At 51.0% G+C, this 24,393-nt stretch overlaps 2 protein-coding genes across 2 annotated transcripts in view; both read left to right on the plus strand.

The window, feature by feature from the left end:
- Positions 1–2,372, plus strand: part of LOC103751636 (transcriptional repressor scratch 2-like) — a 13,784-nt gene extending 11,412 nt beyond the window's left edge. Inside the window, exon 2 of the mRNA XM_008855142.1 lies at positions 53–2,372. Coding sequence (XP_008853364.1) covers positions 53–495 — 443 coding nt within the window. The 3' untranslated portion in view covers positions 496–2,372. The remainder of the gene's footprint in view (positions 1–52) is intronic.
- An 8,479-nt stretch (positions 2,373–10,851) lies between these two features.
- Positions 10,852–15,878, plus strand: Srxn1 (sulfiredoxin 1). The gene is made up of 2 exons (XM_008855131.3): positions 10,852–11,206; positions 14,139–15,878. The coding sequence occupies exons 1-2, from the start codon at positions 10,997–10,999 to the stop codon at positions 14,340–14,342; spliced, it is 414 nt and encodes a 137-aa protein (XP_008853353.2). The 5' UTR covers positions 10,852–10,996; the 3' UTR covers positions 14,343–15,878.
- The last annotated feature ends 8,515 nt before the right edge of the window (positions 15,879–24,393 follow it).

Consider the following 24,393-nt stretch of genomic DNA (forward strand, 5'->3'; position numbering starts at 1 on the left):
GTCGTGCGCACGGGGACGGCGGCGGGCGGCGGGCACCGGCACGCATGCGCAGAGTGCGGCAAGACGTACGCCACGTCGTCTAACCTGAGCCGCCACAAGCAGACGCATCGCAGCCTGGACAGCCAGCTGGCGCGCAAGTGCCCGACTTGCGGCAAGGCCTACGTGTCCATGCCCGCGCTCGCCATGCACGTGCTCACGCACAACCTACGCCATAAGTGCGGTGTGTGCGGCAAGGCTTTCTCGAGGCCCTGGCTGCTTCAGGGCCACATGCGCTCGCATACCGGCGAGAAGCCCTTCGGATGTGCGCACTGCGGCAAGGCCTTCGCCGACCGCTCCAACCTGCGCGCGCACATGCAGACGCACTCGGCCTTCAAGCACTACCGTTGCCGCCAGTGCGACAAGAGCTTCGCGCTCAAGTCATACCTCCACAAGCACTGCGAGGCCGCTTGTGTGAAGGCTGCAGAGCCACCACCCCCCGCCGGCCCGGCCAGCTGAGTCTCCACCTTCCGGGCTAGCGCAGGCGCCCATAGGGGCTTCTCCAACACCCCTCCCCCGTCTGCGTCCTCGGGGAGGGGGTGACACCCATCTTGGCCCAGAACTTTATTTTCCATTCCTCCCCCAGCCTCACCACTCATTTCCTGCACCGGCTCCCCCAGCGCACCCCACCCACACCTTCCTTTCCAGCCTCCACTCGGACCTTGACCCCACGTCTGGCCTTCAAGGCTCCCAACTCAGGCACCAGGTCCGCACCTTCCCGGCTCCCAGCATTGGAAATTTCTCCTACCCAGTCTCTAGGGCTGCTTTTCTAACTTTAGATCTCACTTCTCATCGGAGTCACTGACCATTCCTCTGCTGGAACCCTGATTCTAAGGCCCAAACCCTTGACTCAGTTTCCCTGGCCATACCTGAACCCAACCCCAGACCATCCCTCGGGCCTCTGCTGAGTTTTCTGTGTGTGTCCGTCAGGGAATCTAATTCTCAGCCTTGGCGTCCCTCCCCTGCACCTCCATGCTTGGGCCTTCGTAAGCCCAGCCATTCACACAGCCGGATCCCACCTGACATTTCCACCCTGTTCAGCCTTCTCGGACCTCATTACCTGTCCCACTACCGGTTCCCTCTAGTAGCGCTCAGCCCTCAGAGTTCTAACCTGAAGCAGACTTGGGAGGCAGTCCAAGGCCCTGCCCCATTCAGGTGAACCCTCTAGACCCAGGATAGTCCCTTCCTACCCTCAGACCTGGAGTTGCTCTCTCCCAGATTTTCTGAGCACTTTCCCCCACCCCAGGATCAAGGTTCCTCTCTGCCTTTGCTGGGGGCAGCGTGGAGCACCTCACCCATGGACCCTTCTCTTTGTCCGGCTGGGCCCCTTCAGTTATTTATTTGTGTATTTATTTATTTATCTATTTATTATTCTATTTAATCTCTTGGCTTCACCCAGGGATTGTCTGGCTTCCCCAGCTGGACTGGGAAGTCAGGGGAGGGACGGGAAAGGCCATAGCAGGCTGCTCCTACCCTCATGAGTTTAGGGAGAAGCTCTACCCTTATGGAGCCTGAACTCCGTAGGAAGAGGCCTGGAGAATTGGGGCTGGGGCCGCTGATCCTCAGCTGGCCAGGGAGTGGGCATCAGGAGGTCCTCACTCAGGGCATGTCCCTGGCCTCCTGAGCCTTCCACTCTTGCCCCAGGGAGCCCCAAGAGAGGAGCTTCCTCCTTTGTTTCTTATTTATTCCTCTTTTTGAGGGACCCCAGGTTCCAGGGACCGACTGAGCCCCGGACCCCGCTGGGGCCTTTGGCCTAACCCCCCCCCCCCCCCCCCCGGGAGGAGCGCTCTCTCCCGACCATCACTATGCAACTCTCCCAGGCAGAGGGGCCGGGACTGCCAGCCACGCGCCTGTTGGCCACCACTACCTCCTCCACCGCGCTTTTGCATGCCCGGGCGAGGACTGAAGCACACACTTACACGCGCAAGGGCCCGGCCCCCTCTGCTTTAAGCACATGCCTCTGCCCACATCCCTCTGCGTCCCCTTTGTGGGCACTGGAGTCCTGAACACTCAGACCTCCTCCCTCAACCCCCTAGCCACAAAAGAGGGAGGAGACAGCTCCAGAGGCCTCTCTCTAGGTCTTAAGGGCGAAGCTTCCTCCTGGTCCAGGCTCTGTCCTGGGAGGCTGCAGGGATGGTGGGGGGGGGGGGTCACCGGAAGCAGTTATGGAGGGTGCTGACCCTGTAAATAGGAACTTCTGACAGCAATAATTCCCCATGCATGCTAAGCCTTTTGGTCCCTCCCTCCCCAGCCCCAACTCACCCTCTGACCCCTATCCCTACCCCACCTTCAGCAGTATTACTTGTAACGCAATTCAGGGATATTAAAGGGACTTTGGCCACTCACTAGCGCCTCCAGACCTTGTGATGGGGACCCACGTTTGGACCCTCTCTCTTCCTGGTCCTTGTCATTTTCCCTCCACACACCTTGGGACAGGTGACTGGGAATTGACAGTGTGCCGTTTCCAACAACGACCGAAATCGTGGGACACTCCCTCAACCTACTCAAACACAAAGTCTCCAGTGGGCTCTGAGGAGTGCAGGCACGGGTGGCATTCCTTACTCTTCCACCTGCAGCCTCTGTAGGTTGTACTTTCCCAGCTTCCTGTGGTGTTCAGTATATCCAGCTGAGGAGCAGCCCCACACTACACCAGGAGCTTATACTCCAGTTAAATCCCTGTGAAGAAGTTAGTTCATGCAAGGAACTGGCTGCTGAGAAGATCTGTGGAAAGGATGGAGTCCTCAGTCAGGCCCTCAAAATGTTACCAAAAGAACAGCTACTGCTGCTTCCACACTGAAGTATCCCCAAAATAGCACTGCTAGGTGCTGTCCTAGGGCCAGGACTCTGCCACGTTGTCTGTAGGTGGCTCCATTTCCCATATGCTGGTGGGCAGGGCTGCAACACTGCTAGAGAATCCAGCCCCACCAAGATGCTGCTGACAGCAGCAAGAGTCAAAAGTAGTAAGAAAGAAAGAAAAACAAAAAAACCTGCCCAACATCTGCCATCCAAATCCCTCACAAGTGTACTTGCCTGGCAGAATTTAATTCACTATCAGAACTCTTTGCCTGCCAGGAAGTCTGAGAAAAGTGGTTTTAACTTACCAACCTTGTTCTAGGCCAATACCCTAGGAGGGAATGGGGATGGATGCTGGTGCTCCCGGCTGTCTCCAACCCAGTCACAGTGGTCCAGGAGACCCATCCCTGCCTCCTTGATTAGCAACTTAAGGATATCTTGACTTCAAGTTGCACCATCACCCAGGGGTTCAGGAAAGAGTACATGACTCGATTCGAGCCAATGACTCAAGGAGAAGGCTCTGGAAGCTCAGGGATAATTCACTGCCCCTCATCCCCCGTCTTAAGGAAGGCCAATCTCCCCTTTGAACACGAACAAGGAAGCATCAGTGACCATGAAGGGAACCAACTTAGCATGAAATGTTGACACAGCCTGTGTCCTTGAAGGCACTGGGGAATTACTAGAAAAGCTACCCTGAACCTTCACAGCTGGTGACATTTATTGTTTCAGCTGTCAGGCTCCTTACCCACAGGCCAAGGCCTCTTGACTGGCATAAGGCCGAAGTCTGCTCGTCATCAAGCCTTCAAAGCCTCCGTGTCACTGGTTCTCCTCTGTGCACCCAACAATTTTGCTGATATACCTTCAAGCAGCCAAGGCAGGAGCCCAGATCCTGTTCTTGTAACGTCTTACCTGTGATTCAGTTTCCATCCACATACAGGGGACCCCCAGCTTACTGTTCAAATTCCTAGCTCCTCTCTGAACTGCAACTCCGTATCAGCCTTCAGGGCTCCTCCTCCTGATACCCCAAGCACAGAGACCAGTCTGAGTCTGAAGCCAGGACCCAGTTCTCCAGAGTTTCCTGCCTCCAACAGTGGCTACCTACACATAGTCCTGCCGACAGTAAGCCCAGAAGTTGCTTTTCCCAAGGTTCCCCCCTGCCCTACTGCCCAACCCATTACCAGTACCCAGCCCCCTCTTCCTCTCTATCTTCTTGTCTCCACCTTGTCCAGAACCACCATCATCTACCTGGACCGCTGCACCAGCCTCTCATGGGTCTCCTGGAATCTGTTGTGCCTCCTTTACACAGCAGCCTCAGGAAATCTTTCCAAAAGTTGAGATCTCCTCATAACTATATATTTGTTTGGGCTGCTAAAATAGACTGGATGGCTAAGAAACAAAAATTTATTTCTCAAGCTGGGCATGATGATCAATGCACTTGGGAGGCTGAGGTAGAAGGACTGCCTTGAGTTCAAGGTCAGCTTGGGCTAAATAGTTCTAGGTCACCCTAAGCTAAGGAGTAAGATCCTGCCTATTAAAAAAAAAAAAACAGGGTATGAGGGCACTCATTGGGTAAAGTGCTTGCTGCATAAGTATGAGGACCTGGGCTTGGATCCCCAGGACCCAAGTAAAAGCCAGGCATGGTGTGCCTGAAAACCCAGTGCTAGGGTGGGATGGGGAGTTCAGGGGAAGATAGGTTGATCCCAGGGGCTCACTATAAGCCAGTCTAGCCCAAATAGCTACAAATTCAGTGAGAGACATGGTCTCAAAAAAAAAAAAAAAAAGGTGGAGAAGGATAAAGATACTCAGAGTTGACGTCTGACTTCCACACATGCACTCACAGGTGAACCCAACTACATATACAGGTGTACACACACACACACACACACACACACAAATGCGCCCTCCAGGCCGACAGGGGCAACTTTTCAGTCCCACCCCATGGACACACTGTGATGGTAGTCCTGTTTCCACAGCTGTAGCTTCCCAGCAGGCCTTGTGGCCACCAGGACTCTGGACATCCTAGCCCACTGCAAAGAACACAGTGTTCTCCATTTCTGAGCAAAAGGGGCAATCATGATGATTTCGGAACTGCCTTCTGAATCATTCTTCCCTTGTCTTGAAGTAGAGCTTGTAGTTCCCAGTCGAACAGTTCCAAAAACTGTCCTGTAAAGTCCAAGCCTGACAGGCTTCCATTCTTTCCATCCCCCTCCCTTTCTGTATAAGCTAGCAGGTGTCCTGCTGTGGTGGTTAAGTTCCTGATTCACACCTAAATAACTTGTATGCAGACAACCCTTGCCCATAGCCTTAGTGTTCTCCAAAACATCCTTTATTTGCTGAGGATTTTCCAATGGACATTTTTCTTCTTTTTGATTAACACAATTCAGCTGCATGTCAGTTCTGTGTTAGAGAGTTCAGGTAAAGCAGCGTCTCCAGAGTCAGTTCCTGTAAATCAGCAGCCTCCAACATGTCCATACTTTACTACGAAGAGTCCAAAAAGCCAAGAGGCACTGCAGCACTTAGCTTAGAAAGACCTTCAGCTAAGCCCAATGTCCTTGCTCACAACTTCTATGACCCACAGGCCATCAGAGGGTCAAGCAGCCAAGTTCTTTGCCATTGGTAACAAAGATGGCCTTTTAACCACTGTCTAAAAGCATGTTCCTGGTTGCTGCCTGATACCTCATCAGCACAGCCTTCTTCACCTGATCTCAGCCACAAGGCTAAATACCAATCTGAATGCCCTTTTCTTCCTGTGTTCCTAGCAACATTGTGTTCAGGGCTCCATAGGAGTCCTCTGAGAAGACAGAGGTCTCCTCTACTGTCTCTTTGAGCCCTTCATCAGAATTACCCTCAAAGGCACCTCCAAACCCTTTCAGCCTTTCCCATCACTTAGGTTCAAAGTTACTTCCTCATTTTTAGATATTTAGTTTAGCCCTCATCCCTCCTTTCAGGATCAACTTTTAGTTACTAGCACTACCATAGACTGCTTATAAATAGAAGAAAGTCATTCCTCACAGTTCTGGAAGCTGGGAAGCACTTAATGGAAAGAGTACCACATTCTTGGTGCATAGTGAGGGCTTGCTTCCTGTTTTGAAGCTATCTTCTATCTTCTCCCTGTCTCACATGGTGGAAGGAGCGATGGAACACCCAAGGTCTCTCATAGAGACACAAATCCAACTTCTGAGTACTCCACCCTCAAGACCATTCCCCTCTCAAAGGCTCACCCCCTAATACCATTATAGAGGGCCAGGATTGGGGGTTTTGAAGTTTGTTTTAATTTTTGCGATGGGGCCTCATGTAGCCCAGGCTAGCCTTGAACTCCTGCTCCTCCTACCTCTACCTCTCAAATGCTAGAATTATAGGCATGCACCAGCACACCCAGTAAGTGCCAGGATTTTAACATCAGAATCTAGAGGTGGGAAGGTGTAGAGGCATCTCGCTCTTAGACTTCTTTACCTCCAGAACTGTGATAAAATCCCGTGGTTTATAAGCCATACAGCGTGTGGTGTGCTATGCTAGCTGCTCATGAAAATCAGGAGACTTCCTCAGGAGCCATGGGCCACCGTTCTGTACTTTCCAGTGACATTCCTTCCTGAGAATCCGCGGATCATTTCCTGTCATTCCCTGTTTCCCCCCACTAGGCCAAAAGCTTCATGAAATGGATTGACAGTGTCTTTTTGCACATCATTAAACCCTTTGGGTCTAGCACAACACCTAGCCAATAGCAACCAGTATTTGGTTTTGGATGAACTCCATGCATTTAAGTCATGATCAATGATGATAGCTCATGCTTTTAAAAATAGCTGCTTCCCCCCACCCCAAATGCAGGCATCTGAGCAGAAACTGCAAATGTTCTCCCTCTCTCCTCCTCTCTGTGCCATAAGACTTGCAACTTGGAAGCTGTGGCTCAGACTGCCAGTTACTTATTGGTATCTATTCACCCCTTTGTTGGTAAGAAGCTCCAACTGCAGCTGAGCATCTTGCCACTAAGAATGAAGACTACATACCCTGGGGCCAGAGAGATGGCTCAGCGGTTATGGGCACTGGCTGCTCTTCCAAAGGACCCGAGTTTGGTTCCCAGCACCCACATGGTGACTAACAACCATCTGTAACTTAAGTTACAGGGGATCTGATGCCTTCTTCTGGACTCCGAGGGCGTTGCACACATAGGTACAGCACTCATACACATAAAAAATTAAATGTAGTAAATAAGACAACATATCCTAGCTGCCTGTGCACTCAGGGTGACCAAGACACCTGGTCAGTGACACCCAGGGGAATTCTTAGGTGGAACCTGTGAAGCAGTATCCAAACAAGGGCGGGTCCCTTCCTTTGCTTTTCTCTATTTCCACTTCTTTCCAGGTTCAGACTTGGCATGAAATGGCTGGCTCTTCTCTTGAATCAAGAGGTAACCTAAAGAATTAAAAACTTTGCTTTAAAACGATGGAGCAGTGCTGGGCACAGTGGCACACATCTGTAATCCCTGTCCTCAGGAGGCAGAGGTAGTAGGATCACACAAGTTCAAGGCCAGCCTGGACTACACAGTGAGCTCTGGGCCAGCAAGAACATATAATGAGACCTTGTTTGAAAAATAAAGAATAGGGGGCTAGAGAGATGGTTCAGTCATTAAGAGCAGTGGCTGCTCTTGCAGAGGACCCAGGTTCAGTTCCCAACATCCACATGGCAGCTAGCACCTGTCCATAACTTCAGTTCTAGGGGATCCTATGTCCTCTCCTGGCCTCCTAGGGCATTGCACACATGTGGTGTATTTACATACACTCAGGCAAAACACTCATACACATAAAGTAAAACTATATAAATAAATAAAATTTTAATAAATAATAAAATAAAATGATGGAGCAGAAAGTTGGAAAAGGCCCATGCCTACTTAGTGAGTATGGAGCAGCCACCCCAACCCTGGAAAGTACTACTTCTAAATGGCTTTTCCCCCTCCTCCTCCTCCTCCTCCCCCTTCCTTCCTTCTCCTCCCCCTTCCTATCTCTCCCTCTTATTTCTCTTCTTTCCCCCTCTTCTCCTCCTCCTCTTCTTCCTCCTAAGGCAGCCATATTCCTGCCATAGAGAGCTAATCCCTCCTGCTAAATGAGAAAGAAATCTCAGAGTCCTGTTCCTAGAGGTTCGGTTCCACCCACAGTCAGGGGAGTAGCCACCGCCCCCCCACCAGATTCATCACACTGATTCACACTGGCTTTCTCTCAGTTGTAAGAGAGTCTGAATTAAGCCTGGTCTGATGGTGCACACCTGTAATCCCACTACTCAAGAGGCTGAGATAGGAGGTTTTCCTGTTCAAGGCCAGCCTGGGCTACATAGTGAGACCCTATTTTGAGAACAACAACAAAAGCCTGGGCAAAGACATGGAGACTAGTATGGAAATGTGGAACTAAACAAACCTTCAAAAGAAGTTATTAGTTTAAAATGCAAATAGTAAGTACTGAGCTCTTACAAGGTGCTGGCAGGCAGGCAATGGTCTAGGGATATTATCTAACTTTTTTTTTTTCATCTCCCAGCAACCACACAAATTGACATTATTTTGTCCATTTTGCAGGTCAGAAAACTGAGCCACAGTAACTGCCTCCATATCACACATCTCATATTGTGTAATTTTAAGCTCCTCTTTGTCCCGTCAGCCCCTCATGGTCACAAGATAGCTGCTAGTGCAAACCCAGACAACCTTCTTTGTTCACATCCAGAGGAGAGAGATTACATAGCAGAGGTGATGGCACTGAATTTTCTCCAGTTAGTCTGATTAGGCTAGCTTGAGTCACCCAGGATGACCATGAGGAGATGGAGATGAAGTGCAAAGCTGCCTCTGGACCCCAAGGAAATGCTCAACAGGCACCAAAGATGCAAAAGAAAGAGGCAAGCCAGCATGAAATGAAAACAGGAACCGAGGAGCTGACAGGAAGAAGAGGAGCTGGAGAAGAAAACAAGAAGGGGCCAGTGACAAGGCAGAGGCTAGTCACCCAAGATGGAGAAATGGCTAAGCAGGTTGGGGGAGGGGCTTCAAACTGATTGGCCCTGTAATCCTTCCACCTTCCAAACACTGGGGAAAGTCCTCTACATGTCTGAAAGCCTCACACACAAGATTCTCTGTCAAAATTAAATGGTGTAAACTGGCACCACCTCCAGGTCTGCCAGCTAAGGGAAGAGCAGAGAGCCAGGGCCTCTGAAGGCAAGCCTCTACCAACACTTCCAAGGGGATAAGAGCTTATTTATTTATTTATTTATTTATTTATTTTATTTTATTTTTATGTGTATGAGTGTTACCCGTGTCATGCAGTGCCTTCAGAGGACAGAAGAGGGCGCTGGATCCTCTGCAACTGGAGTTTTTAACCACCATGTGGGTGCAAGAACAGCCAGTGCTCTTAACCACCAAGCCATCTCTCCAGCCCCTTACTTTTTTTTTTTTTGGTCTTTTTGAGATAGGGTCTCCCTGTAGCCCCAGCTGGCCTGGAACTTAATATGTAAACCAGGCTGGCCCTGAACTCAAAGAGATCTACCTGCCTCTGCCTCCCCAGTGTTGGGACTAAAGATGTGTGCCACCACACCCAGTAAGAACTACTTTATTCTGGAGCCAAGTATGAGGGACCATGGCGCAGGAACACAGATTTAGGTTACCCCAAATTCCACGTCCCAACATGGTCACAGCTTTATGAAGTTTTTACAGTAACAGAACAAAGTAATAAGTCAACATACTTTTCAAATACATGGTGGGAATCTCAAGTAGATGAGTTCACGACAAAGTAAGAGAAACCTCTGCGATAGCCCCGGGTACAATCTGATGACATGCTTAGGTTTCGGGTTGGCAGAAGCTAGTGGTCTATTAACACATCTCAAAAGGTTTCATTTGACAGTCACAAGGAAGTTAGGTCAGGATAGCCCAGGATACTTGGCTCTGGACCTGCAACATTCCAACCTCTCTCCAAAATCACTGAAGTTCTTATCAGTCAATCAGCCTTTAGAGAATGTTCAATGTAGGCGGGGCTTCTCTCTGAGAACTTCAGTTTATACCTCCTACCTGAACTTCAGCCCACTGGGACAGGAAAGCAATTTACTGGTGTCCTGCCTCTTGATCCCTTGGACACCTCTCAGGTGTATACCTCTGGGTCTCCAGAAGTCTGCTTCATTCAAGAGCAGGGCAGCCACCCTCAACCAGTGAGGTCTGTGTCCCCAGAGGGGTGCAGGACGGCTTTTCAGGAACAAGCCCCAGTTGCCCAAGTTCATTTTGTCATCCGTGTCCTTTATTGGTATGGCTCCTCTCCCTAAGCACCTGCCGGGGTCACCTCCTTCTGAAGCTGTGTCTCCCATCCCAAGTGAACTGCCATGTCACCAAGAGAGGGGACACGCAGCCGCAGCTCCAGCCCCAGCCTACTTGTAACCTGACTCTCATTTTCAGCGGACCAATCTAGGGGAGGGCCTCCGGTCACCACACCTACTTCCTGGATGTGCTTAAAGGACTCTGTGCACCTGTGTGGAACTTCAGGGCCGGACCACACCTTGTCCGCTGTGGTTAGTTCGTGTCGCAAAGCCCCGGAAGCCCACGGGGGAACCCAGGGCGGACTATGGTGCTGGGTTGCGTGAAAAAATTAAAAAGCATTATTTCAGACTTTTCAACCACAGAACACGTATGTGTTCACCCCCCGCAATAGCTCTATCCACAATCACACAACTTCTCTGTGCCTCGATTTTCTTTTCTGCAAAATGGGACTGGCGCCGTGCCTAGCAAGCAAGGTCGCGTTGGGTTGAGGAGATCGCCACATTCCTGCTTTACCGAGCGGTGGCCACTGTCCCCGACTGCCCCGGCCCGCTTTGCCGCCTCATCCGCGCCGTGCAGGTCCCGCCGCCCGCGTCCCCGCCTCCGCAGGCCTGAGTCACCACAGCGTGCGTCACGCGCGCCGCCGCCCCGGGACCTGCAGACTCACCCTGAGTCAGCGTCCGGGCGCGTCCACTCCGCGCTCCCGAGGGGGTAGCGGGGGGCGCAGCGGGCAGCGGGGTGGGCGGAGCGTGCGGCGCCATTGCGGCCCGGGCTGGGCCACTCGGGCCGTGAGGAGCGAACCGCCTCCCCGGTCGCCCCCACCTGCAGCGCGATGGTACAGCCCGGCCCGGTGAAGCGGGTGATCAGGCAGGCGGCGCGGGCAGCTGAGGCAGCGTGATGGGGTTGCGCGCGGGCGGAGCGCTGGGCCGGGCGGGAGCGGGACGCGGGGCACCGGAGGGACCTGGGCCAAGCGGCGGCTCGCAGGGCAGCAGCATCCACTCGGGCTGCATTGCCGCGGTTCACAACGTGCCGATCAGCGTTCTCATCCGGCCGCTCCCGTCGGTGCTGGACCCGGCCAAGGTGCAAAGCCTCGTGGACACGATCCGGGTGAGCCCGCGGAGCTGGCCAGCCCGCCGGAGGGAGGGAGAGCGAGAGGGCCCGCGGGACGGGGCGCGTGAACGCTGGCCGGACAGAGCCCCGCCTGGCCATGGGACCTTGGCTGAGCGGCTGGGCCTTCCTGGGCCTCAGGTTCCTCACTTGGCCAAGAACGGGCGCATACTGAAAGTGGTTAGCCCTGAGCTGTTTTAAATCCCTAAGCTTCTAGTGCCAACGCTCCTACTTTAGGGGAGGGGAAACTGAGGCACCGGAAGAAGCACTTAGAAGGCAGCAGGGTGGGACTTCACATCCAGGCAACGTGGACCCTTGGCCAGTTGCTTGGCCACCTCACTAACCCAAAACCCTCTGGTCATGGCAGCCTGTGGCAGTGGGACTGGGTGCGTCATGTCTGCTGGGAGGACCTTGAGTGAATGGGAAGTGGGAGAGGACAAGGATCAACCCATCAGGAACTGTAGGGAACAGTGACACCAGAACACTTGTGTGAGGCTAGGCTAGGGGTGCCCTGTCCCTTCTCCCAGACCCTTGGACACTGGGCACTAGAGACCCCTAAGTCCCCTGGATATCTTTCAGTCCTAGAATCTGCACCGCTGCTTCCCTATCTGTCTTCTCCTCTCTGGCCTGAGGTCCTTTTCTCTACAGCATTGTGTCCATTTGAAATTACAACGCACATTATTTATGTGTCTTTAATGTCTGCCTTCCTGTGTGAACTCTAAAAGAGCAGGAACGTGGCCACCTCGACTGTTGCTCTTTACACCGGCCTGGCTCTTTGTGGGAAGGGGATTTAGCCCTGAATGTGCCCACTGTACCACTGGGCCTTTGTACCGGCTTATGCCCTGACAGGAAGCTCTACATCATCTCCATTTTGTTCTTTAGGTTTTTTTGTGGATGTGATGCTGAGGATGAAACCCAGGGCCTTTGGTGTGCTGGGCAAGCACTCTACCACTGAGCTGTGTCCCCAGCCCATTCCTCTCTTTAATTCTAACTCCTCAGTCTCTTTGCCATGGTGTCAATGTCTCCTCTGCCCACCTACTGTGCTACGGGCCTTCTGTGACCTCACAACCACGTGGATACCCACTAGCACGGCTGGGATCCCACTGGGTTTTTAATGGCCTGTTTGGACATCTGCCTCCCATGCTGGAACCACACGCTCTGTGGGGATAAGGACCATAATGTCACTGGAACGTAACAACTTGATAGCTAAAAACAACACATACATGTTCTGTGGTTGAAAAGTCTGAAATAATGCTTTTTAATTTTCTTATTTGGATTTTTTTTTTTTTAAGACGGTCTCCTGAATAGCCCAGGCTGGCCTCAAATTCAGGATTCTTCTTAGTTCCTGAGTGCTGGATTACAGGTGTACACCACCAGGTCCAGCTCAAAGCATGTATTGTTGGACTAAGCAGCACTATATTCTGTAGATCCTCAGGAGAAATACACTTCCTCAGTGTCTTAGTTACTTATCCTGTTGCTGTGATAAAAGTCCCTGATGAAAGCAAATTAAAGGTAAAAAGGTACATTTTGACTCACAGTTCAAGGGTACAGTCCATCGTGTGTGGAAATCCTACTGGCAGGCACCTGGTCATATTGCATCCTCATTAAAACTGATGAATGAGGGGGCTGGAGAGATGGCTCAGTGGTTAAGAGCACTGACTGCTCTTGCGGAGGACCCCAGGTTCAATTCCCAGCACCCACATGGTGGCTACGAACCTCCTTAACTCCAGTTCCAGGGGAATCCAACACCCTCTTCTGACCTCCAAGGCATTGCATGGCACGGGTGCACTCACATACATGCAGGCAATACACTCATACACATAAAATAAAAATAATAAATAAAAATATTAATGATGAATGAATGCTTGTACTTAGCTCACTTTCCCCCTTTTAGACATTCCAGGATCCCAGCCTAGGGAATGGAGCCACCCTCAGTGGGATTGTCTTCTCATCTATTAACCTAACCAAGATAATCTCCCACAAGCATGCCCAGAGAGGCCTGCTTCCTGGGTGATTCTAGATCTCATCAAGCTGACAGTTGAGCTTAACCATCACACTTACCAGCTCCTTGCCCCCACTTAGCTCAGGGCCTTTCCTCTCCTTCAAAGCAGCATCAGCAGCAGGTGGAACCCTTCCAACCTCAAGTCCCACTGATTCCTTTTGCCATAGGCTTCCACTTTCAAAGACCCTGATGGTTATACTCAACCTGCCTGGGTAACCCAGGGTAATCTCCCAGTCTCAGCAGACGCCTTTCTAGTGTGGAAAGTGCATATTCACATTCCCTAAGGACTAGGTAGTGAGCAACCTGAGGGACCTTTCTTCTGCCAACCCACTATCATGTCTGCCCTCCCACAAGGCTGTGGCTGCTCCTGGGCAAGGCTCCACTGAGGCCCCTCAAGTATCAGCTTCCTAAGCTGGCTGAACATGGGAGACCCCCATTCTGATCCCCAGCTGCTCTGCAGAGGAGCTGAAGTTCTGGCAGTGGGGCTCTTAATCTAACTTATGCTGCTAGCTTTCTTAGCAGTTCTCTGCCCCTTGTCACCTCAGAGAGACCTGGGGGCTTCCTCCCTGGCCTGTCACCTGTCACCTGTTGACTGTCTTCATGGCATTTGTCTTTCTGTTATTCATCTCTTTGGGTCTGCCCTGTGAAGGTGAGATTCTCCTTGCCTCCCCTCTGTCATGTCCTCCAAGTGCAGGCAGGTGGGTCCGTGGCTGTAACGTTCACATGGGTGGAGATGATGCTCCACACCTAGTCTCCTGGGGAGCCCCTCACTTGCAGCATCTTCCACTCCCCTTCTGGGAGTGCCAAGGTGCCACCCACCAGCTTGCAGAACTCCTCAGTGGCTGCTCCTGTCAGCATGAGCACCCTGTTGGAGCTCCACATGGCTTAACAAAACAATTGCAAACTCACTCTGTGCGCTCTTCTCTCCAGGAGGACCCCAACAGTGTGCCCCCCATTGACGTCCTCTGGATCAAAGGGGCCCAGGGTGGTGACTACTTCTATTCCTTTGGAGGCTGCCACCGTTACGCGGCCTACCAGCAGCTTCAGCAAGAGACCATCCCTGCCAAGCTGGTGCGGTCCACCCTCTCAGACCTGAAGGTATACCTGGGCGCATCCACACCAGACTTGCAGTAGCAGCCCTCCAAGCACCTGCCCCTGCATACCAGCACTGCCTCCTAGAACCCAGAAGGTGCACCTGGCCCCCAGTGGGCAGAAGCCTTAGGAGGGAAATGTTCTCTGTGGACCTGAGGAAGGAGGTCTGACTCTCAGTGCCTCTGCCCTAGCCAGGTCTGGCACACATGCTGAACAATGAGGGAGCCCGGTTTGTGAAAATGGGATTGTGGAGGAAGTAAGAAAAGAGATGGATTTGAAGACAGAGAACGCCCCCCCCACACACACACACCATTTTTGTCTTTAGACTATCCTCTGCCTTCATGGACTTGGTACTAGGAAGTAAAGGGAAACCTGGGTCACTGTGGCGTCAGTGAGAGCAGAGTCTGAATCCTGGAGCACTTAGTACTATCAAGTATTATGTCAACAGCTCAGCGAAGGTAGGGATTCCTCTCTAATCCTTTGGCCTTGTCCTCATCATTTCTTACTCCATGGTCAGAATATGACTGCTATATCTCCAGGAATCATGTCTATACTAAAGAAGGAAAGCAGGGAGAGGAGAGGAAGGGAGAAACCCACTAGAAATTTCGACCTCTACCAGAAAGGAAAACTTCATTCCGGGTCCTGTTCACTCCTTTGAGCTAGACACCTTTGTCACCCACAGCTGCAAGAAAGCAGACATTAGAAAACATTGTCATAGCTGAATATAACTGCCTTGTTCCAGTTCCCCTGGAACTGGCACTCTTCCTCCTGAAATAAAATTGGGATCTCATTAGCAAGAGAGGAGGAAGAGCTGTGTGTATCAGTTAGCTTTTGCTGCATAACAAGCTATCTCCAAACTTAACAGCTGAAAAGGTATTATTTATTCACAATTCTGTGGGATGGCACTTTGGGCTGGGCTCATCTGGGCAGCTCTACTGGTATTACCTGGGCCCATGGCAAATGGCAGGTGTTGGCCTGGGAGGCTTAGTGGCCTCAGGGTTCCAAGAGAGCAGAACATGGGACCATTGTTGGTCTATCAGAGATGAGTCTTGGTGGGCAAGTGGCAGTATTTTTTTCTCACTTGCACACATGCATTCCTCACACACAGGGCCTTGCCTTACTAAATATGAGCCCTAAGACACTTCCCTAGAAGAGGTGGTGGCGTGAATAGCCCCTAGGTCTGAGTCTCCTCCAGCAGGACTCTCTCCCTTCCAGATGGGGGTGGGCAGGTGGAACATTTCAGAGGGGCTTCTGCAAACCAAGGGTCCTGGAGGCCAGGGAGTATAGTCACTTGACATTTTCAAGCCTCAGTTTCCCCAGCTCAATAATGAGGACAACAGCTTTCCTACCCACTGAATGTTCCCAGAAATGAGACTGAAAAGGGTTAAGATGCAATGTGTCATCGATAGCTGATCTTAGGACCAAAAATAAAGGACATTTAGCAGATCAGCCTGTACTCTGACACAGTCTGGATTTTAGTTATTTTTGACTCTTGGTTAGGGCATTTGTACTGTCTCCACAACTTTTCTGTAAATCTAAATCATTACCCAAAATAAAAGTTTATTTAATGAAAAAAAATCACAGAGCTGGGTGATGTGTGCCCACACCTTTAATTCCAGCACTTGGGAGGCAGGTGCAGGCGGATCTCTATGAGATTGAGGCCAGCCTGGTCTACATAGCAAGTTCCAGGCCAGCTGGGGCTACAGGGAGACCCTGCCTAAAATAAATAAATAAATAAATAAGTAAATAATAAATAAATAAATAACAAAACAGTCACACACGCACACACACACACACACGCACACACACACACCAATGCAGTGGCTTTAGCCCAGTGTTTCTGCTTGGGTTTGCTGAGCCTCCACCCCTGGGGATTCGGCTAGTCTGAGGCCCCACAAACATGCATTTCTAGGAAGTTATAGAAGCAGTTGCTGGTTAGGGAGCACAGCAGGGACTCTATTTAGAAAACAACTTGTGGGGCTGGAGAGATGGCTCAGCAGTTAAGAACACTGAGTGCTCTTGCTGAGGACCAGTTGTTGAGTCCCAGCACCCACATGGCAGCTACAAACCGTCCTTAACTCTAGTTCAAGGGAATCCGAAGCCCTTTTCTGACCTCTGTGGCATTGCAAGACACAGGTGCACTCACCTACATGCAGGCAATATACCCATACACATAAAATAAAATAAAAAAAACAGCTTGCTTTCAAGTGTGCTGGACCCTTGGGCTATGCCCAGCAAACCTGGGTTCTGAACAGGCTTGGGCAGGTCTTTCCCTTCCCTGGAAGCAAGGGGTGTCCTCTAAGCTGTTAAATGAGCTGTGCATCCGTAACTTTGCAACAATCATCAGGAAAGTGGAGGACTGTTGCAAAATGCTGTTTTGCTTCTCAAATCAAGAAGGCTTGGTGGCTGGGCATGGTGGCGCACGCCTTTAATCCCAGCACTTGGGAGGCAGAGGCAGGCGGATCTCTGAGTCAAGGCCAGCCTGGTCTACACACTGAGTTCCAGGACAGCTGGGGCTACCAGGAAACCCTGTGTCAAAAAGACCAAAAAAAAAAAAAAAAGCTTCATGCACCTCCTGGGCTGGGCAGTTCTCCTCTCTGAAGCCCAACCAGGCTTGCTCTCAGTGGAGGAAACAATGGGGTGGAAGCTCAGGTCATTCCAGAAAAGCAGCAGGTAACCAGGCATGGCCCTTAAGTATAATCCCAGTACTTAAAACTGAGGCAGGAAGGTCACAAATTCAAGCTAGCTTTGGCTGCATAGTTTGTTCCAGGCCAGCCTGGGTAACTTAGTGAAACTCTGTCTCCAAATACAAATGGAAAAGGGCTGAGAATGAAGCTCAGAAGTAGAACATTTGCCTGGCATACTAGATTCAATCAGAGAGAATGAAAGAAATGAGAAGGGGTGGGCAAAGGCTGGGTAGTGTTAAAAGGCTGTAAAGTGGGACTGGGTAGCATTTCCCTTCGCGGCCAGCAGGTGGCGCTGCTTTCCTGCCCCTGGAGCAGAGCTCCAGCTGGGGGGCGGGGGGTCGGGGGGGGGAGGCCTGGCCTGGAGAGCTTGGTGAAGGAAGGACTGGGGTTGCCCAGAGAACCGGTGGTTCAGGCCTGAGGACATGTGGCTGGCTTCTGGACCTCAGGTTCTGCTCACCCAGCCAGCTCTTGCTCCACGCTTCACACAGGTCATGGCTCTGGGCCTGTTTCCTGTATACACTGGGGTGCTGGATTCTTCTACAGGAGGCACCTTGAAAAAGCTATCAGCCCTTCCAAGCTGGGCCATGTGCTTCTTGAGGTCTCATGATAGCATGTGTCCCCTTCCCTGCCCTCAAGAAAAGGCAACGTATGGAGCCCTTAAGGCTTCCCGAGACCCTGGAACCAGCCCCTTCCACCATAGTAGACTGAAATTTTAATTCCACAGTTGTACATGAGTATATTTACTTCCATTAAGATTAGACATTAGGGGCTGGAGAGATGGCTCAGTGGTTAAGAACACTGGCCGTTCTTGCAGAAGACCCGGGTTCGAATACCAGCACCCACATGGCAACTAACAGCTGTCTGTTAACTCCAGTTTCAGGGGGGATCCCACAGCCTCTTCTGTCCTCTGCGGGCGCTGCACGACATGGGTGCATTTACCTATATGCAGGTAATACACACATACACATAAAAATAATAATTGAAAAAGAAAGAAAGATTTGACATTAAGGGAGCTGGGGAGATGGCTCAGCAGTTGGCTGCTCCTGCAGAAGACCTGGGTTCAGTTCCCAGCACCCACATGGCAGCTAACAACCTTCTGTAACTCCAATTGCAGGGGATCCAACGTCCTCTTCTGGTCTCCATGGGTTGCATTTACATGCAGGCAAAGCACTCATACACATAAGATAAAAAGAAATAAAATCTTTTTTAAGATTAGATATCAAGATAGTAAAGTGGGCATGCAGGTACATGCCTATAATCCCAGCACTCAGGAGACCCAGGCAGGAGGATTGCAAGTTTAACGTAAACCTGGGTTATATAATGAGACTCTGACTCACAAAAATCCAAAAGATATTAAAAGGTTAAATATTTAAATATTTGTGGTTAAAATGCAAGTGCAAAGCTGAAGCTCTTTCTGAGTTGTAGCCCTGGCTGTTCCTTTGACCTTTTCGGACAATGACCAAGTGTGCGTGTGCGTGTGTGTGTGTGTGTGTGTGTGTGTGTGTGTGTAGAACATTTTTGTGTTCAAGAGTTTTGTGTGTGCATACGTGTATGTGCATGTGTGCACATGTGGAGGCCAGGGGTCAACCAAGGGTACTTTCTTAGTCACTGTCTCCCCCCTCCCCCCGCCCAGCACTGGGATTGCAGGTGCACATACCATGTCTAACTTCTGAGGTGGGTTCTGGGGGGCCGAGCTCAGGTCCCAATGCTTATATAGCAAGCACTTTACCAAAAGCCATCTCCCCAGTGCCATTGCCATTCTTTTATATATTTTTTTTATTTTATGTGTATGAGTGTATTGCCTGCATGTATGTGAGTGCACCCATGTTGTGCAATGCCTCGGGGGTCAGAAGAGGGCCTCAGATTCCCCTGGAACTGGAGTTAAGGACGGTCCGTAGCCACCATGTGGGTGCTGGGAATCGAACCCGGGTCCTCTGCAAGAGCAGTCAGTGCTCTTAACTGATGAACCATCTCTCTAGCCCCTGTTTTGTTTTTTTTTTAACATGATTTGCAGGTCACTTTGTCTCCCTCAACACTGGCCACTGCCCTCACTGGCAGCTGCACTCTAGGACTCTCACATCATACTCTAAAGTTATCTTCTAGGCAGGTCCACTGATGTCTGCTTTGCTCGCCAGAATGTAAATCTTGGCAGGACTTTGTCTTCCCTGCTTAGTACCCTGGGCCTAATGCTGAAAAAAGTGCCTGGTACTTAGCAGGTGTTCATTAAACAACTGTTGTATGGGAATAAGTCCCATAGAGGGAGGCCATTCTTTTTCATTGCTGCCTGGTGTTTCAGGTTATGAATGTAACTATGCGTCATCAGCCGTTCTGTCAGTGGACACCTGGGGGTTGACAGCCACTGACCACTGTATGATGTGCAACCCCTCCCCCCATGCTGTATTCTAGTGGACACCTAGGAGTAGAACAGCCTGGTGACATAGAAGCTCCTGTCCAACTTCTGGGTATTGGCCACTTCTCCAGGGGCTGTTCTAGATACCACCCCAGCAAGGGTCAGAAGTCCACATGGGCTCTCTCCTATACTCCAGCCTTTTGGGGCCATGAACATGGATGAGAACCAGAGTAAGCCATAAAGACTTTCTCCCTAGAAAAATACAGTTTTACAGGGTTGGAGAGATGGCTCAGTGGTTTAGAGCACTTGCCTGTTCTTGAAGATTTGGAGTTCAGTTCCCAGCACTCAGAACCACCTGTAACTCCAGCTCCAGGAGGTCTGATGTCCTCTTTGGGCCTCCATGGGCACCTGCACTCACGTGCACATAACAGTCCCACAAATATACACATAATTTAAATTTTTAATTAAATTTAAAAAAGAAAAATATGCATATTTGGGCACTTGTCCTGGTTAGCTTTTTATTGCTGTGATAAAACACTCTGACCAAAACCAACTTGGGGAGGAAAAGGTTTATTTGACTTACACGTCTCAATCACATTCATTAAGGAGGGAAGCTGGGGCAGGAACCTGGAGGCAGGAGCTGAAGCACAGGCCATGGAGGAACACTGCTTACTCCTCTGGCCTGTGTTCAGCCTGCTTTCTTATACAACCCAGGACCACCTGCCCAAGGGTGGTACAGCCCACAGTGGGCTGGGCCCTCCGACATCATTCAGTAGTCAAGAAAATGCCGCACAATCCAATTCCATAGAGGAAATTACCCCCTTCAGGTTCCCTCTTCCCAGGCGTGTCAAGTTGATAACAGAAGCTATCCAGCACAGGCACTTTCTGGAGCTTCCTAAACTTAAAAACCTCCAGGGCAGCCAGGTGCGGTGGCACATGCCTTTAATCCCAGCACTGGCGAGGCCGAGGCAGGCGGATCTCTGTGAGTTCAAGGCCAGCCTGGTCTACATAGTGAGTTCCAGGACAGCTGGGGCTACAGGGAGACCCTGTCTCAAAAAGATAAAAACAACAACAAAAAAAACCCCTCCAGGGCATTCCCAGCCTGCCTCAGAGAGGGGTGCAGTCCTGTGCGGAGGTGGGGTGTCAGTGAGTGAGGAAATGAATAGAGTCTGGCTGGGAAATACTAGAGAAGGTGTTCAGACCCTGACCAGCCTCCAGTCAGAATAGACTCTCTAGGTGGTCCTAGCACTGCTATCCTGGACCCCAGAGCACCAGGCGCCAACCTGGAGCTGGAGTCTCGGTCAGAAGAGAACCTAGGAGAGGCTATGACTGGCCTGGGCTGGAAGAGGGCTGCAAGACCTCCAAAATGCATGCTGGGTGTTACCCACCATACCCATTTCTGGCGACCACTTCCACAGAGGGAAGTGAGGCTGCCTGCATCCCAGGACCACAGCATCACCTGGGGTGGGCATGGACTCCATAGTCAACACACAGTAGTCCTAGAGGTGTGCAGGACAGACTTGATCTTCCCCGTTGGCAAAGAGGGGAAGCCATCCCCAAGCCTGGGGCTCCAGCTGGAGCATGCCCCCGCGGCCAATGTAGACGCAATGACGCCCTCCCTGGGGCCCCTTGCCTGGCTTGACCCCCGGGTCTGCCTGACAGATTTTCTCAGCTGCCGCCAATCCATTGGTTCCAGCTCCGGGGGGAGCTCAGAACAAAGAAAGCTTTGTGGCTGACTGTCCCCTGGCCCGGCGCAGGGACCCCCTCCGGAACTCTGGGCTACGCCCCCCCCGGCCGACAGCCGTGTAATGTCTTCCAGGCCCAGGCTCCCAGCTCAGCAGGCTCCGAGCTCAGCTGCAGCCTTCCTGTCTCTGCCCAGCCGTCTTTTGTGCCCAGGGCCTGCCCTGGGTGCCAGGCAGGTGTCGCCACCTGACAGCTCCGTGCTCCACTTCGCGGTCACCACTGGACCATTTGGGGGAAACACTGCAATTATTGGTGATGTGGCTTTGGATTGATAGCACTGGGTTCAAATGTCTGTGCTATTGACTAGCCGTGAACCTTTGTGTGCACATTTCTCTCAGAACAATAACACTGGCTGAGAGCCTACTATGTGCCAGTGTGGCTGAACACCGACTCTGTGCCAGTGAGACTGTCTTCCCTGCTTAAGGGTCAAGATCACCTTGGCAACAGTAGGTTTTACTCTCTTTGCAGAGGAGACAGCCAAGCTTCCAGATGCCCCAAACACAAGTGAACCTCACCCAATCTCAGTTTCCTTGTCTGTGAAGTAAGGCTACAGTTTGGCAAGTTCTCCTGTCCTCAGCCTTACCCCTTCCAGATGAGCAAACATGTTGGGAGCAGGTGCCTAGCCTGAACCCAGCTATCCTGAAGCCCAATTTTTTTTAGTAGTCTTACTGGGGGTGCCAGAACCCTCAGGCTTATAGAAGAACAGGAGGATCTCCCCTGTCCCAGACCCCTCCCCCAAGGAACAAAAGTGCTTTGGGGCTCTAAGCAGAGGAAGGGCATGACCTGACTGAGGCTGAGAGAGAGCAGGAAGAGAGGCCAAGGCTTAACCAGGAGGCAGCTCTATCCCTACAGCCCCATCACCACAGTCCCAGGTGATGCCTGGCCCTTAGGGCCAAGGAGGAAGAACTGATCAGGATACAGAGTTTTGTTTTGTTTTTTAAAGAGGGAGCCAGGTTCTAGGACTAAATTAGGGGTCCTTGGCATGAGCCCCACTTACTGCTGCTAGTGCCCTGCCAGACTTGGCCAGTCATAGTGGAGTCCAATTCCCAGGATCCCAAAGGGCAGAGGAGGGGAGAAACAGTTCTGAAAATCCATGAAAAACCAGGTTTGGTGGCTCATGCCTGTAATCCCAGCACTCAGAAGGCCGCATTAGGAGGATCACGAATTTAAGGCCAGCCAGGGCTACAAAGTGACACCCTGTCTAAAAAACCCAACCAGCCAGGTATTATATGGTTCTCACCTTTATTCCCACCAGAGGCAGGCAGATCTCTGGAAGATCAAAGCCAGCCTGGTCTACATAGTGCATTCCTGGGCCTGTGGCCACAGGGAGACCTTGTATCAAAAACAAACAAACAAACAAACAAACAAACAAACAAAAAACAAAACCTCAACCAGGGCTAGAGAAATGGCTCAGAGGTTAAGAGCACTTGGCTGTCCTTGCAGAGGACCTGAGTTCAGTTCCGAGTACCCACATGGTTGCTAACAATCATCCCAGTTCCAGGGGACCCAATGCCCCCTTCTGGATTCCACAGGCATTGCGCACACATGGCACACTTATGTACTTGTAGGGAAAACATACATATAGAATACAAATAAATTTTAATAAAAAAGTTTAACCTAACCAACAAACAAATCATAAGTGCCACCTTCAAGATGGTGCCATGGGGAGGAGACAGGAGGGTGTCTCAAAATCATTGGCCTCCAGTTTCTAAATCCTTTTGTTTTTGCCTTAGATAAAAGGAGATAGGAGACAAAAGAGAGCAGGTTAAGTGGACAAGCACCACCATGTGTCTTACATAAAGTGGCACTAGTGGCAAGAGCGAGTGCCGCCACTCCCTCCCTCCAGATCCCTGCTGTGACTGCTCTCTTTTTGCTAGCACTATCTCACCCTGCCTCCAGCCTCTCCTGCAGAAATCTGTACGGACAGTAGGATCTGGGGAAGGGATTCTCCATCCCCTGACCCCTATCACTTCTCTTTGCACTTTATTTGACAAATAGAAAGCGCCAGTTTCCTGGGCTTCTTTAAATACAGTCATTTGCTCCTCACAGGTATAAAGGTCACCTCCAGTTTGTTGATAAAATCCAAGGCTGGGAGAGGTGAGGCCCTTTGCTTGCAGTCACACAGCAGGGCTGAGGAAGATACCTCTAGAACCTTACCTGGCCTACCACATAGTTCTGTCTCTTGAAGGTCTATTGCTTTAGGAAGTGTCGAACTATTAGAACTCGAAGGCCTTCCATTTGATTTAGCATGTTGAGTGCCTGCTAAAAAATTTGTCATTTCATACAGCCTCTTCCCTGAAAGTATTTAAAGATCACATTTAGAAAACCGTTCCAGCTAGGCACAATGGAGCACACCTTTAGTTCCAGCACTTGGGAGGCAGAGGCAGGCAAATCTCTGTGAGTTCAAAGTCAGCCTGGTCTACATAGCAAGTTCCCGGCCAGCTAGGTCAGAAACTATTCCAGGCTCCTCCCCACCAAGACCCTAAATGACAGCCTTTCTAGCTCTTTCTATTCCAGACAGGCTGGCTGACTCATAGGCTTCTTGACCTCAGGGCCTTTGCACTTGCTCCCCCTCTGTTGACAGTGCTCTTCCTGGGGCTCTCCTGGCTCCTTGGCATCCTCCAGTTCTCAGCTGAAATGCCTCCTCCTTGGATAGGCCTCCCTCGCCTCTCCTACCTCTCCAGCAGTCTCCCCATTTCTTTTCCTTCCTATTGAATATGTAACTATTGTGTTCCTTTACCCGAGTGTTCTTTATCTTGCTGCTCCACCAGTACCTAAACTCTGGGAAAGCAGAGCCTGGTAGGCAGAGTGGCTAAGCATCTGGGGTGAAGGGCCCAGGGAAGAGCAGATGAGAGGGTGGGCATTCAGGCTGTCCCCAGGTACAGAGCCCATGGACAGGGGTCTCCAGGAAGACTGACCTAATGTGATGAAGGTCATGCACACATTTCTAGTATTCAGGCATAGAGGGCTGTGCTGGATGGCTTCAGTTGTCAACTTGATATACCTGGGTAGAGAGAACCTCAGTTGAGGAATTGTCTCCATTAGATTGGTCTATAATAATGTCTGTGGTGCATTTTCTTGATTGTTGAGTGATGTGAAAGGACCCAGCCCACTGTGGGTAGTGCCACCCCTGGGCACATGGGCCTGTTTTGTATAAGAAAGCAAAGGGCTGGGCGTGGTGGCACACGTGGTGGCCTTTAATCCCAGCACTCGGGAGGCAGAGGCAAGCGGATCTCTGTGAGTTCAAGGCCAGCCTGGTCTACATAGTGAGTTCCAGGACAGCTGGGGCTACAGGGAGACCCTGTCTCAAAAA

The sequence above is a fragment of the Nannospalax galili genome, unplaced genomic scaffold (genome assembly GCF_000622305.1).
Source record: "Nannospalax galili isolate Female #2095 unplaced genomic scaffold, S.galili_v1.0 scaffold2568, whole genome shotgun sequence".
Lineage (NCBI taxonomy): Eukaryota > Metazoa > Chordata > Mammalia > Rodentia > Spalacidae > Nannospalax > Nannospalax galili.

Excerpts from the sequence above, each read along its gene's own strand:
- Srxn1 (XM_008855131.3), top strand. The coding sequence starts at position 10,997 with ATGGGGTTGCGCGCGGGCGGAGCGCTGGGCCGGGCGGGAGCGGGACGC. Across the intron at positions 11,207-14,138 it reads GCCTCGTGGACACGATCCGG|GAGGACCCCAACAGTGTGCC; the intron begins GTGAGCCCGCGG and ends TCTTCTCTCCAG.